Source organism: Bison bison, unplaced genomic scaffold (assembly GCF_000754665.1).
Source record: "Bison bison bison isolate TAMUID 2011002044 unplaced genomic scaffold, Bison_UMD1.0 scf7180017864122, whole genome shotgun sequence".
In the NCBI taxonomy this organism is placed as follows: domain Eukaryota; kingdom Metazoa; phylum Chordata; class Mammalia; order Artiodactyla; family Bovidae; genus Bison; species Bison bison.
Window position 1 is genome coordinate 1,270,712 of NW_011494694.1, and position 14,888 is coordinate 1,285,599.

The window sequence follows — 14,888 nt, forward strand, 5'->3', positions numbered from 1 at the left end:
TATTCCTTTGAGTGGTTTTGCTAAGTTAGGAAATGAAGTAGAAGAACCAGTTTCATTTCTTAGGTAATGGGTGATTATTGGTTGATTCGAGTGCCTAATATGGGTCTTTGGGGTTCAGTTGCAATGACTCTCATTAACCTGTGGTTTTGTATTATTCTGACCTTAAAAATAAGAGAAACAATTATATACATAGAATTTGCTATGGCATTTGGGGTAATTTTCACATGTGACTTTATATCTCTAAAACTCTTAATTCTGACACTAGAAGGTGAGGAATAAAAAAGTGTTGCTTAGAATTGCTTGTGTGCTCAGTCATGTCCGACTCTTTGCGACCCCATGGCCTGTAAGCCCACCCGGCTTCTCTGTCCATGGATTTCCCAGGCAAGAATACTGGAATGGGTTGCCATTTCCTCCTCCAGGGGGTCTTCCAGGCTCAGAGATCGAACCCGTGTCTCCTGCGGCTCCAGCATTAACAGGTGGATTCCTTACCACTTGAGCCACCTGGGAAACCGTCATATTTACTTTTATTATTGCATGAAGCTATATGTATTCATTCATTAATTGAATTCCCCTGTACAATGAAAAAGAAACGTGAGGCACTATCTGGGTTTGTGTCCCATGTTGCTAAAGTTATCTTAAACAGCTCAGTGGGTAAATAATCCGCCTGCAGTGCTGGAGTCAGAGGAGACAAGGGTTGGGAAGATCCCTTGGAGGAGGAAATGGAAACCCACTCCAATATTCCTGTCTGGGAAATCCATGGACAGAGGGGCCTGGTGGGCTGCAGTCCAAAGGATCGCAAAGGGTCAGACACGACTGAGTGACTCAGCACAGCCCATGTTGTCAGGTCTTCTTAAGCAAGGTTTACAGTGACCATTGTCGTTTGGTTTTCCTTTGAAAAGAACGGCTGATCATGGCTTACAAGTACTAAGGAATTTCTGATAGAATCCTAGATTAATGATTCCATTTCTTTCGAAGAATTTATGTCTTCTCACCCTCCTACGTTTTCAGGATGAACGGTTTCCAAGAGGTACCGGGCTGGAATCGGGGACGCGAATCCAGTCTGTGCTGTGTTTGCCGATCGTCACTGCGATTGGGGACTTGATTGGCATCCTGGAGCTCTACCGGCACTGGGGCAAAGAAGCCTTCCGTCTGAGTCACCAGGAGGTGAGCAGGGCTCCAGCGTTAGAAACATTTGGGAAACATCCCTAGTGGCTCAGGGGTAAAGAACGTGCCTGCCAAGGCAGGAGACACTGGTTCCATCCCTGGGTCGGGAAGATCCCCTGGAAGAGGAAATGGCATCCCACTCCAGTATTCTTGCCTGGGAAATCCCATGGACAGAGGAGCCTGGCGGCTACAGCTCCTTAGGATTGCAAAGAGTTGGACACAACCTAGCAACTAAACAACAGTAACAACAACACCAGCATCTGTTCACTGTTCCTTGAATGGGAACGGCTCAGTGACGCTAAAACCGAAGAGTACCGTGACCTCTCTGTCACCTGCAACGCTCGTCCAGGCCCCGGGGTGGCCGGCTCCCTGTCCTCTCACCTAGGTGACCGTTCGCCCCTCCAGCCCCTTCTCTCCCTGCTGCCACGCTGGGCCCTTGCGCACAGCTGGCCCCTCTCCAGCAGATCCCGCACCTCGGTTCCCCCTCTGCTTCGACTTCTCTGTCATCACCCGGCCGCCGCCTCCAGGAGCACGCTCTGAGGTCACCTGCTCAGGGTGGCATCTTCCCTGAGCCCTGCACACAGACGCGAGTGGCACCTGCTCTCTAACAACAGCGCTAGGCCCCAGCTACTGCTGCTAAGTCGCTTCAGTCGTGTCTGACTCTGTGCGACCCCATAGACAGCAGCCCACCAGGCTCCCCCGTCCCTGGGATTCTCCAGGCAAGGACACTGGAGTGGGTTGCCATTTCCTTCTCCAATCTGGGCCCCAGCAGGCACCCAGGAATACTCGTTAGATGAACAGAAAAAAAACAAAAGAAATAGGATAGCTAGTAGTTTAAGCACTTGTCAGCAAAGTTTGGGAAACAGTTCGTCATTTTTAAAGTGGTCACAAGCAACTGATTTGAGTCAGTCCCAATGAGGTGGATGAACCTGGAGCCTGTTATACAGAGAGAAGTAAGCCAGAAAGAGAGAGACAGGTACTGTCTAGTAACACATGTTCGTGGAATTTAGAAAGATGGTAACGACGAGCCTGCATGCTGGGCAGCGCGGGAGACACAGATGTGAAGAACAGACCTTTGGGCTCAGTGGGAGAAGGCGAGGGTGGGGTGATTTGAGAGGATAGCACTGAAACAGGGACATTCCCATGTGTGAAGTAGATGAGCGGTGCAAGGTTGATGCATGATGCCGGGCACCCAAAGGTGCTCTGGGACAACCCAGAGGGGTGGGGTGGGGAGGGAGGTGGGAGAGGGGTTTGGGTTGTACACAGGTACCCCAGTGGCTGATTCATGTTGCTGTCTGGCAGAAACCATCACAAAATTGTAAAGTAATTATCCTCCAATTAAAATAAATTAATTAATTTTTAAAAAAAGAAGGAAAGAAAATTGTCACTAGAAGCCTTTTTTATTAGTGATTTGAAGTGAAAAATAATTATCATACGCTCAATAGATGACAGTGCTCTTAATCAATTCATCTTCCTTTTTATCCCAAATTAAGAGGAACAAAAGAGCATTACACTCAATCATAAAGAAGTGGGAAATAGAAAAGAGAAATTTTGCATGCATTTGACAGTTCGGGTTTTTGGAATGTTCACGGATGTGGTGACCACACCAAACTTAAGCTGGTGGCCTCTGTGGGGCTGTGTGCATGTGGCCGAGGAAAGCTGGCGTCATGCTCTTCCTTTTCTTGTTTTTAGGTTGCGACGGCGAATCTCGCCTGGGCTTCAGTAGCCATACACCAGGTGCAGGTGCGTCCCAGGGTGCTTTCACAGGCCGTCCCAGAGAATGGGCTTGTGTAGCCCGCCCCCAGCAGGCCGAGGGCGGGCCAGCCGCCACGCACGGCTTGCTTTGTGCATAGTAAATGTTTTCCTGTTTCTGAAATGTGTGATCTGGTCACTTATATTTACTGACTGCTTGCCTTAACTGTCTTCCAACCAATTCTTTTATATAGTTAAACAGGATGTTAAATCATTTGCATTTGTTATCGTGGTTTTTGTTTTCCACCGAAAGCCCAGGAATGATATCCTACTGGCAGTAATGTTGATATTTCTATGATCCATTTCCTAAATTAAAGCATCCGCTAAACTCAGTGGCATATGAAAACAATAATCGTAAATTCAAGTTCCTTGATTCTCTTGAAAATGTGATCTAATTTAAAAGGTCACAAACTGCATAGAGTTTCCCTGATAACCAGGCTCTTAAGTTCAGGAACATGGCAGAAATAGAATTCTGTTTTGTATCTTCCACTGCTGCTTGTTTTGTTTAAGTCCATTTCAGCAAACTCAGATTGCTGAGGAACTGTCTGATAGGGAGAAAATGTGTGTGTTTGTGTGTGTGTGTGTGTGTGTGTGTGTGTGTGTGTGTATACATCAGTTCAGTCACTCAGTCATGTCTGACTCTTTGCGATCCCATGGACTGCAGCATGCCAGGCCTCCCTGTCTATCACCAACTCCCCAGGCTTGCTCAAACTCATGTCCATTGAGTTGGTGATGCCATCCAACTATCTCATCCTCTGCTGTCCCCTTCTCCTCCTGCCTTCAATCTTTCCCAGCATCAGGGTCTTTTCCAATGAGTCAGTTCTTCACATCAGGTGGCCAAAGTATAGGAGTTTCAGCTTCAGCGTCAGTCCTTCCAATAAATATTCAGGACTGATTTCCTTTAGAATGAACTGGTTTGATCTTCTTGCAATCCAAGGGACTCTCAAGAGTCTTCTCCAACACCACAGTTCAGAAGCATCAATTCTTCAACGCTCAGCTTTCTTTATAGTCCAACTCTCACATCCATACATGACCACTGGAAAAGCCATAGGTTTGGCTAGATGGACCTTTGTTGGCAAAGTAATGTCTCTGTGCTTATATATATGTATACACATAAAAAATAAAGCATATATATATATATTTCAAGATAATGATATGAGAATCAAGGACTTCCTGGATCTGACAGTACTGAGCGGTGATACATGCTCAAGTACAATTTTTTAAAAATCCTTGAAGTAGTGATTGTGTTATGCCTTTTTAAATAAATAAGGTAAATAAAATTCTGGAATTTTCATTCCTAAAATAAACAAAAGTCCCTCAAAATTAATAGCCACTATTTTGTATGGCAGGTATGCAGAGGTCTTGCCAAACAGACTGAACTGAATGACTTTCTACTCGATGTATCAAAGTAAGTGTTCATCTCTAGGGATGTGGTAAGCTCTAACAGGTCAATGGTTTAGATCAGGCGCCGGCCCTGACCGTGACAGACTGCTGTCCACTGCGGTCAATAGCAGCAGATCAGTCCTTACCCGGCACGTGATCTGGTAAGTGTGGGCCATCATGTTTGTGCTTAGAGAGTTTCATTCTCACCCACATTCACATCACAAGTAAAGGATCAAAGACGAATATGTGACCAGCTTAATTTGCAGTTGGGCATGTTTGTAAATGACTCACTAGAAGGTGTTAGAGACTATGCAGAGAGATGCCGTAGTGTTGCTGTTTGCATAGGAGAGAACTGACAGCAGTGGAAGGAGGGGAAACGTTGATCATTTTCCCGAAGTCCTCTCTGGCACTTGTTTTCCCTTCCCCGGAGTTTAACCTGGGAAGACTCTTGGGCTGGCAGTGGAGGAAGTACAGATGTTCGTTAAGCGTCAGGCCCACATCAGGTTTGCTTGCTATGGGGACGGCCATGTATTGATATCTCTCTGACCGTCTGCTCAGTGGTTGAGATCTGAAAACGCCCCGGGATGTGCTAGCTTCAGGGCCCCACCCCACGGCAGGTTACGAACTCAAGGAGCACTCTGCAGCAGCTCTGATGCTGTTCCCGCTGACATGTCCCTGGCTTACTCATCACCAAGTCCCGTAACCCCCTTACTTGTGATTCTGAAACTGCATCTTCGTGTTTTGAAATATTAGGGAAGTTTGAGTTGGAGGGCGTGCTCTTTTGATCTCCTTGGCCAACTATCCATATCTTCTCTGAGACAGAATGAAACAGCATGTCTGGACAGCAGATGTGACTGCTTCAGAGCCACCCGGGAAGGGAAGCCGTGTTCGGCCTCTTGCTAGCCTGTCTGAACACTTTGCAAGCCTCCCAAAGCCCAGTTAAAACCCTCATGTGACACCTGAAATCTCTTCCCCAGTGGGAAACTGATTTTCTTCAACCTGTTCCTTGCAGGATATTCCTCAGTGGATGTTGTAACTAAGCATATTAACAGCTTCAAGTCAGATGATTTCTCTTCTTGAAAAGGGCATTGTTAATTGCTATAAGTTACTTAATCCTGAATACAGGGCTAAATTCTCACAGACCTAAACTGAGAGCGGCACCTTGCCAACAGTCTGTGTTAAGAGTATTTGCCACATATTCCCTATAACACGTGCCTGCGGATTTATCTGTTTCTCCGGTCTACATTTTAATGTATGTGCCATATGCCCTACAAATACTTACTTGCAGTTCATAATGATGAATATGTATTTACTTGTGTAGAGTTGTCAGCTCCTATCATTACCTGTATTCTGATATTTCTTCTCAAATGAATTTCCCTGCTTTTTTAAAAAAAATACAGTTAAACTACATTCTAGCTTTTGGGGTTTTCAGTGATTTTTTTATATTTTTATCTTATTAATGAGATTTAGCAAATTTAAATATTTTTGTTTTATATCAAAGTTATTAATGAGATGTTAAATTTGATGTACCAGTTTTATTTCTTCATCGTTTTAGTTAAATGCTACAAACTTTTTCTCTACCTTGAATAATTACTGAAGGCAATCTCTGGAATTAGAGCCCTTATACTAAAGTCAGTGATAAACTTTCATTTACCTCTTTAAAATAATATTATTGGTGGTTTCCACGAAAGGACAACAGTCAAACAGCATATATCTTTCTGTTTTTTTATTTAAATGTAGCCAAAATTGGGAAATGTATTCAAAGTTTCATATGTTCTGTGTTCTAATAACATTACTTAAAGATTTTACCTTTCTTTTTTTTCAGAACCTATTTTGATAACATAGTTGCAATAGATTCTCTACTTGAACACATAATGGTAGGTTGCCTTCTGCACGATACTGGGTGCTTGGGGCTAGTGCACTGGGACGACCCAGAGGGATGGTATGGGGAGGGAGGAGGAAGGAGGGTTCAGAATGGGGAACACATGTATACCTGTGATGGATTCATTTTGATATTTGGCAAAACTAATACAATTATGTAAAGTTTAAAAATAAAATAAAATTTAAAAAAATAAATAAATAAATAAAATAAAATAAAAAAAGAAGAAAAAAAAAGAAAAAAAAATGATTTTGTTTAAGCCTTAATTATGTCCTAATATGGGCTTCCCTGGTGCTCAGATGGTAAGGAATCTGCCTGAAATGCAGAAGACCCGGGTTCTATACCTAGGTTGGGAAGATCCTCTGGAGAAAGAAATGGCTACCCACTCCAGTATTCTTGCCTGGAGAATCCTGTGGATAGAGGAGCCTGGAGGGATACAGTCCATAGAGTTGCAAAGAGTCAGACACTACTGCGTGACTAACACCACTCCTAGGTGTCTTAGTATATGATGGAGCGTTTTAATGTACAATCATATGTGCTGTTTTAAGAACGATGAAAGTGATCTGGAGGCATCACCTTGATTGATCTGTCACTTCTGTTAATTTTGGAGGGGTTTTGAATAATGTTTTGAAAAATACCACAGAGTTTTCCATTATTTAACGGAGAGCTAATTTGAAAAAGCATTTAATCTCTTTTTCTTTCCTCAGAATACCTTTTGCATGTAGGTCTTATTAGGAATTTCCAATGATTCTTTCTAACCCTGAGTTTCATTCTACTTAGTCTAAGTTATTTCCCTCTTCCAGAAGACTCACAGGCTAGAACTGAAGGCTCCAGGAAGTAGAGTTTGCTTTCCCCACGTGTAGTGTTGCTGCTTTAGTGCTCGGGAGAGGGTCCGCTGAGGGAGGGGCTCGGGTGGTGGGGGTGGTGTGTGTGTGGACCCGTGCGTGCCAGGCCGGCTTGCTGGGACCACCCATGCCTTGTTGTGTGTTTTGATAGGTGTTCTTTCTCCTTTCCGTTTTCCTGGTCTTTCTCAAGACGTAGTGACCCTGTACAACAAGGCTTCCTTTCATCTCCAGGCTTAATGGTGTGCAGTGATCTGTTTCCCTGATGTCCTGGCAGGTCAGGTGTGAGTGTGCATGCGCAGTGTCAGAGCATTTCCTGAGGGTCACACAGGGGTCACTGCTTTCAGCACGTTCTCCCTGTAAGTAGTTACACTGATGATTTTACAGTTGACCCTTGAGCTGCATGAGTTTGAACAGGCCCACTTACACATGGACTTTTTTCAGTAGTAAATACTGCAGTGAGACACCATCCGGAGTTGTGGAGTCTGTAGATGTGGAACTGTGAATACGGAGGAGCCACATATGTGGAGGGCAATAGAGGTTATATGTGGATTTTTTATTGTGTGGACAGTGTTGAAGGGTCAGCTTTGTTTAGACAGAAAAAGAAAGAAACTGCACAGTAAAAAGAAAAATAGCCTCTTTGGTTATGACAAAATTTGAGGAATTTATAAAGCAATGAAAAGTATTTAAGAAGACATAAAAATATATAATATGGACTGACATATAGCTTGTACCAGGAGTATAAGAAATGCCATTGACCAGTTCTTGTATTCTTAATGTTATGTTAGAAAACAGTTTTACTGAGATATAATTCATGTACAGTACAATTCATCCATTTAAAGTGCTTAATTCAGTGGTCTTTAGCATCTTCTCAGATAGCTGCAGCCATCACCAGAGAATTTTAAAGCATTTCGTTACTTCAGAAAGACACTGCCAAGCATTTTAGCTGTCGCCCGTCTGCTCCCCATCCCCTGAGCCCCCAGCCACAGCAACTACTGATTTACTGTCTTGTCTGTGGATCTCACCTGAATCCCACGTAAGGGGAATCCTGACTCTGTGGCCTTTCCTGCCTGGCTTCTGTCACTTAGCACAGTGTTTTCAAAGTTCATGCGTGTTGTAGTATGTGCCACTACTTCATTCCTTTTTGTAGGCAACCAATATTCTGTTGTATGAATATGCATATCACAGTTTTTTAATCCATTCATCAGCTGGTAGACATTTGAATTTGTTTCCACATTTTGGCTAATGCAAATGCTACTGTTTTGAAGATTTGGGTTACATTTTTCTTGTTTTAACGCCTGTTTTCAGTTGTTTTAGGTAAGAGTGGAACTGCTAAGTGCTATGATTGCTCTGTGCTTACCTTTTTGAGGAGCAGTCAAGCTGTTTCCATGGCGCTTAACACGATTTTACCTTCCTGCCAGCGGTGCACACGGGTTCCAATTTCCCCACACTCTCACCAACCTTGCTCATTATCTTAATTTTTGATTATTGCCACTGTAGTAGATGTGAAGTACTATCTCACTGTGACTGATTAGCGTCTCCCTGGTGACTAATGATATTGACTGTCTATCCATGTGATGAAAGATTCAGCTCCATGGGCTGCTTTTTACTTTAGTTTTCAGTGTTGAGTTCTAAGACTTCTTGCGTTTTAGATATCACTCCCTTAATTGACGTATAGTTGGAAAATATTTTTCCCATCTGTGTATTAATATCTTTTCACTTTCCCGATAGCGTGAAGTACTAAAGTTTTTAACTTTGGTGAAGTCTAATTTATCTTTTTACTTTTGTTGCTCATGCTTGTGTCATATCTAACAATCCACTGCCAGATCAGATACCATGAAAACGTACTCCAATATTTTCTTCTAAGAGTTCTGTAGCATTAGCTTTGACATTTAGTTAGGGTATTCACTCATGTTAGTTCATTTATGTTCATGGTGTAAGAGTCCAGTTTCATTCTTTTGCAGGTAGCTGTCCAATTTTACCAGCAGCATTTGTTGAAAAGACTTTTATTTCCCCTTTTAAACGCGGCTTTCCTGGAATCAGTTGAGCACGCACACATTGTTTTCTTCTTAGGGTCCCCGCTCTGTTCAGCTGACCTGTCTGTCCAGCTTAATGACAGTATCGTCTCATCTTGATTACTGTTGCTTTATGGCAGGTTTGGAAGTCAGCAAGTGTGAATCCTCCAAATGTGTTCTTCATATTCATTTCTCTTTTGGCTATTTTGAGTCCCTTGCAATTCATATAAATTTTAGAAACCAGCTTGTCAATTTCTACAAATGGCTCATATGGGTTTCTGATAGGGATTTTGTTGACTGAACATCAATTTGGGGGATATTGCCTCCTTAATAATATGAAGTCTTCCAGTACAGCAACAAGGGCTTTTTCCATTTATTTAAATTTTCTTAATTTTTTCAACACTATTCTGTAATTTTCAGAGTACAAGCATTGCCGTTATTTTGGTAAAGTTATTTCTAGATGTTTTATCTTCTAATACTGTTAGGCAGGAGATCTGGGTTCAATCCCTGGGTCGGGAAGATCCCCCGGAGAAGGGAATCGCTACCCACTCCAGTAGGCTTGCCTGGAGAATCCCATGTACAGAGTAGCCTATCAAGCTATAGTCCACGGGGTCACAAAGAATCAGACATGACTGAGTAGCTAACACTTTCCCATAAAGTTACTCCTAGATGTTTTATCTTTTAATGCTATTTAACGCTATTATTAATGTGTTCTTAATTTTATTTTCAGATGTTTCATTGAAAATGTATAGAAGTAAACTTGCTTTTTCTATCTTGATCCCCTATCCTACAGTCCTTATGAACTCATTATTTCTGGTAGTTTCCTGGTGGATTCTTCAGTGTCTTTACATGTCATCCACAATCACTGATGGTTGTAGTTCCTCCGTCCTAATCCATATACCTTTTTTCCCTCCGTTGCATAATCGTCCTGGCTAGGTCCCCCAGGGCAGTACTGAATTAAGGATGGTGAGTGTGGATATCCTGCATCCATTCTGCAGTCTTTCACGGTTAAGTACATGGATTAGTTGCGGACTTCTCTTAGGTAGTCTTTATCAGGGTGACAACATCCCCTTCTAGTCCTAGTTTTTTAATGTTTTAAATTATGATTGGATGTTGGACATTATCCTCATTTATTTTCTCTGCATTTATTAAGATGACCATGTGTTTATTTCAGTTTTTGTCTTATTGATCTATAATGTATTATCCAGAGTGATTTTTGGATGTTATATGAACCTAGCATTCCTATGATACATCCCTCTTCACCATGGAGTGTGATTTACATCGGAATTACCTTGAATTTGATAAAATCTTAAGTAGAGTTGATACGTTTAGCGTATGGAGTCTTCTTGTACAACAGCATTGTCTTATTTTCAATTAAAAAAATCTCTCTTGATTGTATGTACTGACTTTGATCTCCCATATTTGGTATGTTGTTTTTTCAGTTTACAGTCTTGGATTTTCAAGAAAGATCATTTATAGTGATAAGTGAGAGCGGTGGTTCTACTTCCACAGTGTTTACACTATGTCTTTTTTCTTTTTTACTGAGTTTGCTAGGACCTGAGAACACTGTGGAATGGGCCAGTGAGAGTGAATATATTATAGTTTCTTTAACGTGCATGCTTCTCTTGTTTCCTTGCTGTGTATAATTGTTGAAGGTCCCCCAGTAGATACTGTTGATTAACTTAAAAATGTTTCTTTCTGTTCCTTTCTTTGAGTTTATACCAGATTGGGTGTCAAACATTATCAAATTTTGTAAGTCATTATTAAAATTATGTATTTTTTCTTCCTTTAGTCAATTAGAATAGGGAACTATATTAATTTATCACTTGATGTTAAATGACTGTGTAGTTGGGGCTTCCCTGGTGACTCAGACGATAAAGCGTCTGCCTGCAGTGTGGCAGACCTGGGTTCCATCCCTGGGTCGGGAAGATCCCTTGGAGAAGGCAATGGCAACCCACTCCAGTGCTCTTGCCTGGGAAATCCCACGGGCAGAGGAGCCTGGTGGGCTACAGTCCACGGGGTCGCAGAGAGTCAGACGCGGCTGAGCGGCTCCACTTTCACTTTTCACGTAGTTGTAGTCTGTGCTCCTGAATTGGTCGCTATTATTTTTCTGACTTTTTCATCTACATTCATATGTAAGATTGCTCAATGGCCGTCTTTTTTGCCTGTACTTAAATTCTCTTCCTCATCTGTAATTCCATTAATGGATATTTTCTCCCTCTCCCCCCTCTCTCATATCAGACTTGCCTTGAGCTTGTTTGTCAGTCTGGACTCTCTGGTGTAAGGCAAAAGGCATCACTACCTAACTCACATTAGCCTGAGAGAATCAGGGGGAAGTTTCTTAGCTTGTATCACACTGGAGAGACCTGAATGTTCAGAATCCTATGATTGCTGGGCCTGGGGGCCCATTCATCTTCAGGAATGCGTTGTTCTGGCCCTGTGCAGGGCACCTCTGTATGGGCCTTGTCCTCTGGAGACTTCACAACCACAAGAACAGCAAACTTCTCCTCCTTCCTTTTTGGCCTTCTAATCTTACATATTTTTTTGACACAACCAGATATTTTCAGTCTTTTTAATTAACTTTTTTATATGACAGCTGTAATTTCATAGGTATCATTTACTAATGAAATGTACAGTTTAATTATAGCTTTAGTAGTTTCTTTGCTCATCAATTTTGCTTACACTCCAGGTCGTCCTATGCTTTCTTGAATTTATCTATTAATTTTTTCTTGAGCTCATCTCCTTTTCCAAAATAGTTCAAAAGTAGTAATTTTCTGAGTACTTTGTACTTCTGAAGTATCTTTATTTTGCCTCATGTCTGAATGTTAGCTTGATCTGGTAAAGAATTTTAAGTTTAAAATGTTTTCTTCAGAAATTTGAAGATATATTTCCACTGAATTTGAAATCCTCTATTGCTGTCAAGAATTATTTCCACTTATAAGTAAACCTGTGTTTATATGTAGGAGAGAGAGAGAAGGTGTGTAGGAGACAGGTTGGCTTTTATAATGACCTTGTGGCTCAGTTGGTAAAGAATCCACCCGCAATGCAGGAGACCACGGTTTGATTCCTGGGATGGGAAGCTCTGCTGGAGAAGGGATAGGCTGCCCACTCCAGTATTCTTCAGTCTCCCTGGTGGCTCAGCTGGTAAAGAGTCTGCCCGCAATGTGGGAGACCTGGGTTCGATCCCTGGGTTGGGAAGATCCCCTGGAGAGGGGAAAGGCTGCCCACTCCAGTATTCTGGCCTGGAGAATTCCATGGACTGTGTAGTTCTTGGGGTCTCAAAGAGTTGGACACAACTGAGCGACTTTCACTTTTCACTTTCCGAGGCTTGGAGTTCATAACTGTTACCAAAATATGCCTAGGATTTCTTTATTAATTCTTTTCCAGCTTCTGAGTATCATTTCAAACTGAAAGTTTAATATTCAGGGAGAATTTAAAAAATAAATATATATTTAGCGTCACTTATCTTAAAGCAGGAGTTTTTCCTACTACTTGTAATTGTTTTCAGTTGATTTTCTTGATTTCTCAACATATTCAATAATATCGCCTAACATTAGAACTGTGGTCTTTTACCTGCTGCTGGTTTACTCGCCAGTCGTGTCCGACTCTTGAGACCCCAGGGACTGTAGTCCGCCAGGCTCTTCTGTCCATGGGATTCTCCAGGCAAGAATACTGGAGTGGGGTGCCATTTCCTTTTTCTGTCTTTCATCTAATTGTGTATTAATAATTATGATAACGTATCTTTGTCTTGTGCATAACTTTAATATCTTAACTTTAATAGGATGATTCTGATATTTTATCATTTTTTATGATGTAGACTATAATTTTCACATATTATTAGGGTGTCTGTGTATACTGATATATGTATGCATACATATATGTTTTTCTTCCACAAAATTTCTATTTAAAAAATTTTTATCATAAATACTGAATTTTGTTACAGGTATTTTTTGGTAGCCATGGTAATAGTCATGTGATTTTTCTCCTTTTTTTTTTTTATTGCTTTATGAGGTATAATAATAGACTTTCCAATACTGGAAGTTGTGAGTAAAGTGTAATTTTAAATTATTGAAAATTTTAAAATATTATCCTCAAGTTTGACTTGCTGATATTTTTATTATAATTTTTCTTCTTTTTCCAAGGTAAATTGGTCTATGATTTTCTTTTTTATAGTATCTTTGTCAGTTTTCAGTATCAGTGACATAGCAAGGGTTGTAAAAGTAACTAGAGAAGTTTTGTTTTGTCTGAACTTGGGTGTGTGTGTTGGTTGCTTAGCCGTGTCTGCCTCTTTGCAACTCCATGGACTATAGTCCACCAGGCTCCTCGGTCCATGGGATTTCCCAGACAAGAGTACTGGAGTGCGTTGCCATTTCCTTCTCCAGGGGTCTTCCTGACCCAGGCATCTGCCTGAACTTACACTAGTTTAAATTAGATGAGACTTTATTTTTGAAAATTCTTAAATGATTTGTATTTGAAATTATTTGGGCCTGATGCCTTTTATGAGGATAATTTTTTTTACAGTATTTCAGTTGTCTGTTTATTCTGATTTCATTCAGATATTTCTCTTCCAAATTCATTTTCTTTTTCTAGAAAAGTGTCCATTTCATCCAGATGTTTACAACTATTGACATAAATATGTGCCAGAGTGTTAGGCAACCAACATGGCCACTAAGGGTGCGGATTTCACCGTATGATCCAGCAGTTCAGGGCATTGTTGTCATTTAATAGTTCAAGATCTCCTGAGCCTTCCTTCCTGTATGTTGTTCCTCCTCCTCAAGTGTTTATTGAGAGTTGCTAGGTTATAGAGGTATCTGGTATGTTCTAACCTGAGGGCTGGCAAACTTATTATGAAGGGCCAATAGTAAAGTTTTTGCCTCGTGGGCCATCGTTGCCTACAGCTATTCCAGGCGGCCGATACAGCAGCCGTGAGCCACTCATAAAGTGTGGTTCCGTCCCAGTGAACCTTGTTAGCAAGCGGGGTGGGTTTACATGACCTGTGGACGTTAGCTGACCTTTCTCTAAGCCTGGTTCTGGGCATTTGGGATACTGTGGAGGAAAGGAAGCAGTTTCTACTGCCCTGGAACTCATGAGTCAGCTAGTGGAGGAGAGAAGTCCCCTGGGAGTTGACACTCACGATGCCCAGGGTACTTGGTCACGGTACATAAGGCACATCCAGTGTTTGTTGGGTGAGTGCGTACAGCTTCTAACAGCAGGGAAGACAAAGACAGAAGATGAGGAAGAACAGGTCCCTAAACCACTCTGATTTCTTTCTGTGAAATCTCCAAGGTGTTTTTACATGAGATGATATATTTTTCCTCTGGCCACAAGGTGGCCTAGCAACCTTTAGCATAGACTTTGTGATGGTTCTTCTCGAGCAGTCATTTCATGTCCGTCATCGAAAGGGTTGACGTTGCCAGAATTCTGAATATATGTAAATACAATTTTTGTGACATCGCTGTAATCCCAGCCAAGTGGGGACAGTGAGAAGTGTTAGGCATTAGAGAAATACTCGTTGAAGGGAACTGATGGACAAATGAATGGCTATATTAATACAGTTTTCCATTCAGAAAGAGTAAAGCATACTTGTTTCAAGAGCTTAGGCCATGGAAGCAGCTCGTGTGAGTTCACGTGCCAGATCCACCATCTGCAAGCCGTGTGGTAGTAGGCAGGTTGCCTCTCCGTGCCTCGGTCTTCTGGCGTGCAAAATGTTAGTGAGGGTTAAGTGAATTAGTACACATAAGTACTAAAAAACTGGCACATAGTAAACACTTACTAATTGTTGCACATTATTGTTAGTGTAAAAAATAAAGTGTAGCTAATGTAAATATGAATACTCAGAGTCTCATTAGAGGT

General features: G+C 41.7%; 1 protein-coding gene across 1 annotated transcript in view; it reads left to right on the plus strand.

The window, feature by feature from the left end:
- PDE10A (phosphodiesterase 10A) overlaps nucleotides 1–14,888 on the plus strand; it is a 152,773-nt gene that overhangs the window by 77,509 nt on the left and 60,376 nt on the right. The window contains exons 7-10 of the mRNA XM_010839592.1: nucleotides 1,009–1,164; nucleotides 2,857–2,907; nucleotides 4,266–4,324; nucleotides 6,125–6,176. Of these exons, the coding sequence (XP_010837894.1) occupies nucleotides 1,009–1,164; nucleotides 2,857–2,907; nucleotides 4,266–4,324; nucleotides 6,125–6,176 (318 nt within the window). The remainder of the gene's footprint in view (nucleotides 1–1,008; nucleotides 1,165–2,856; nucleotides 2,908–4,265; nucleotides 4,325–6,124; nucleotides 6,177–14,888) is intronic.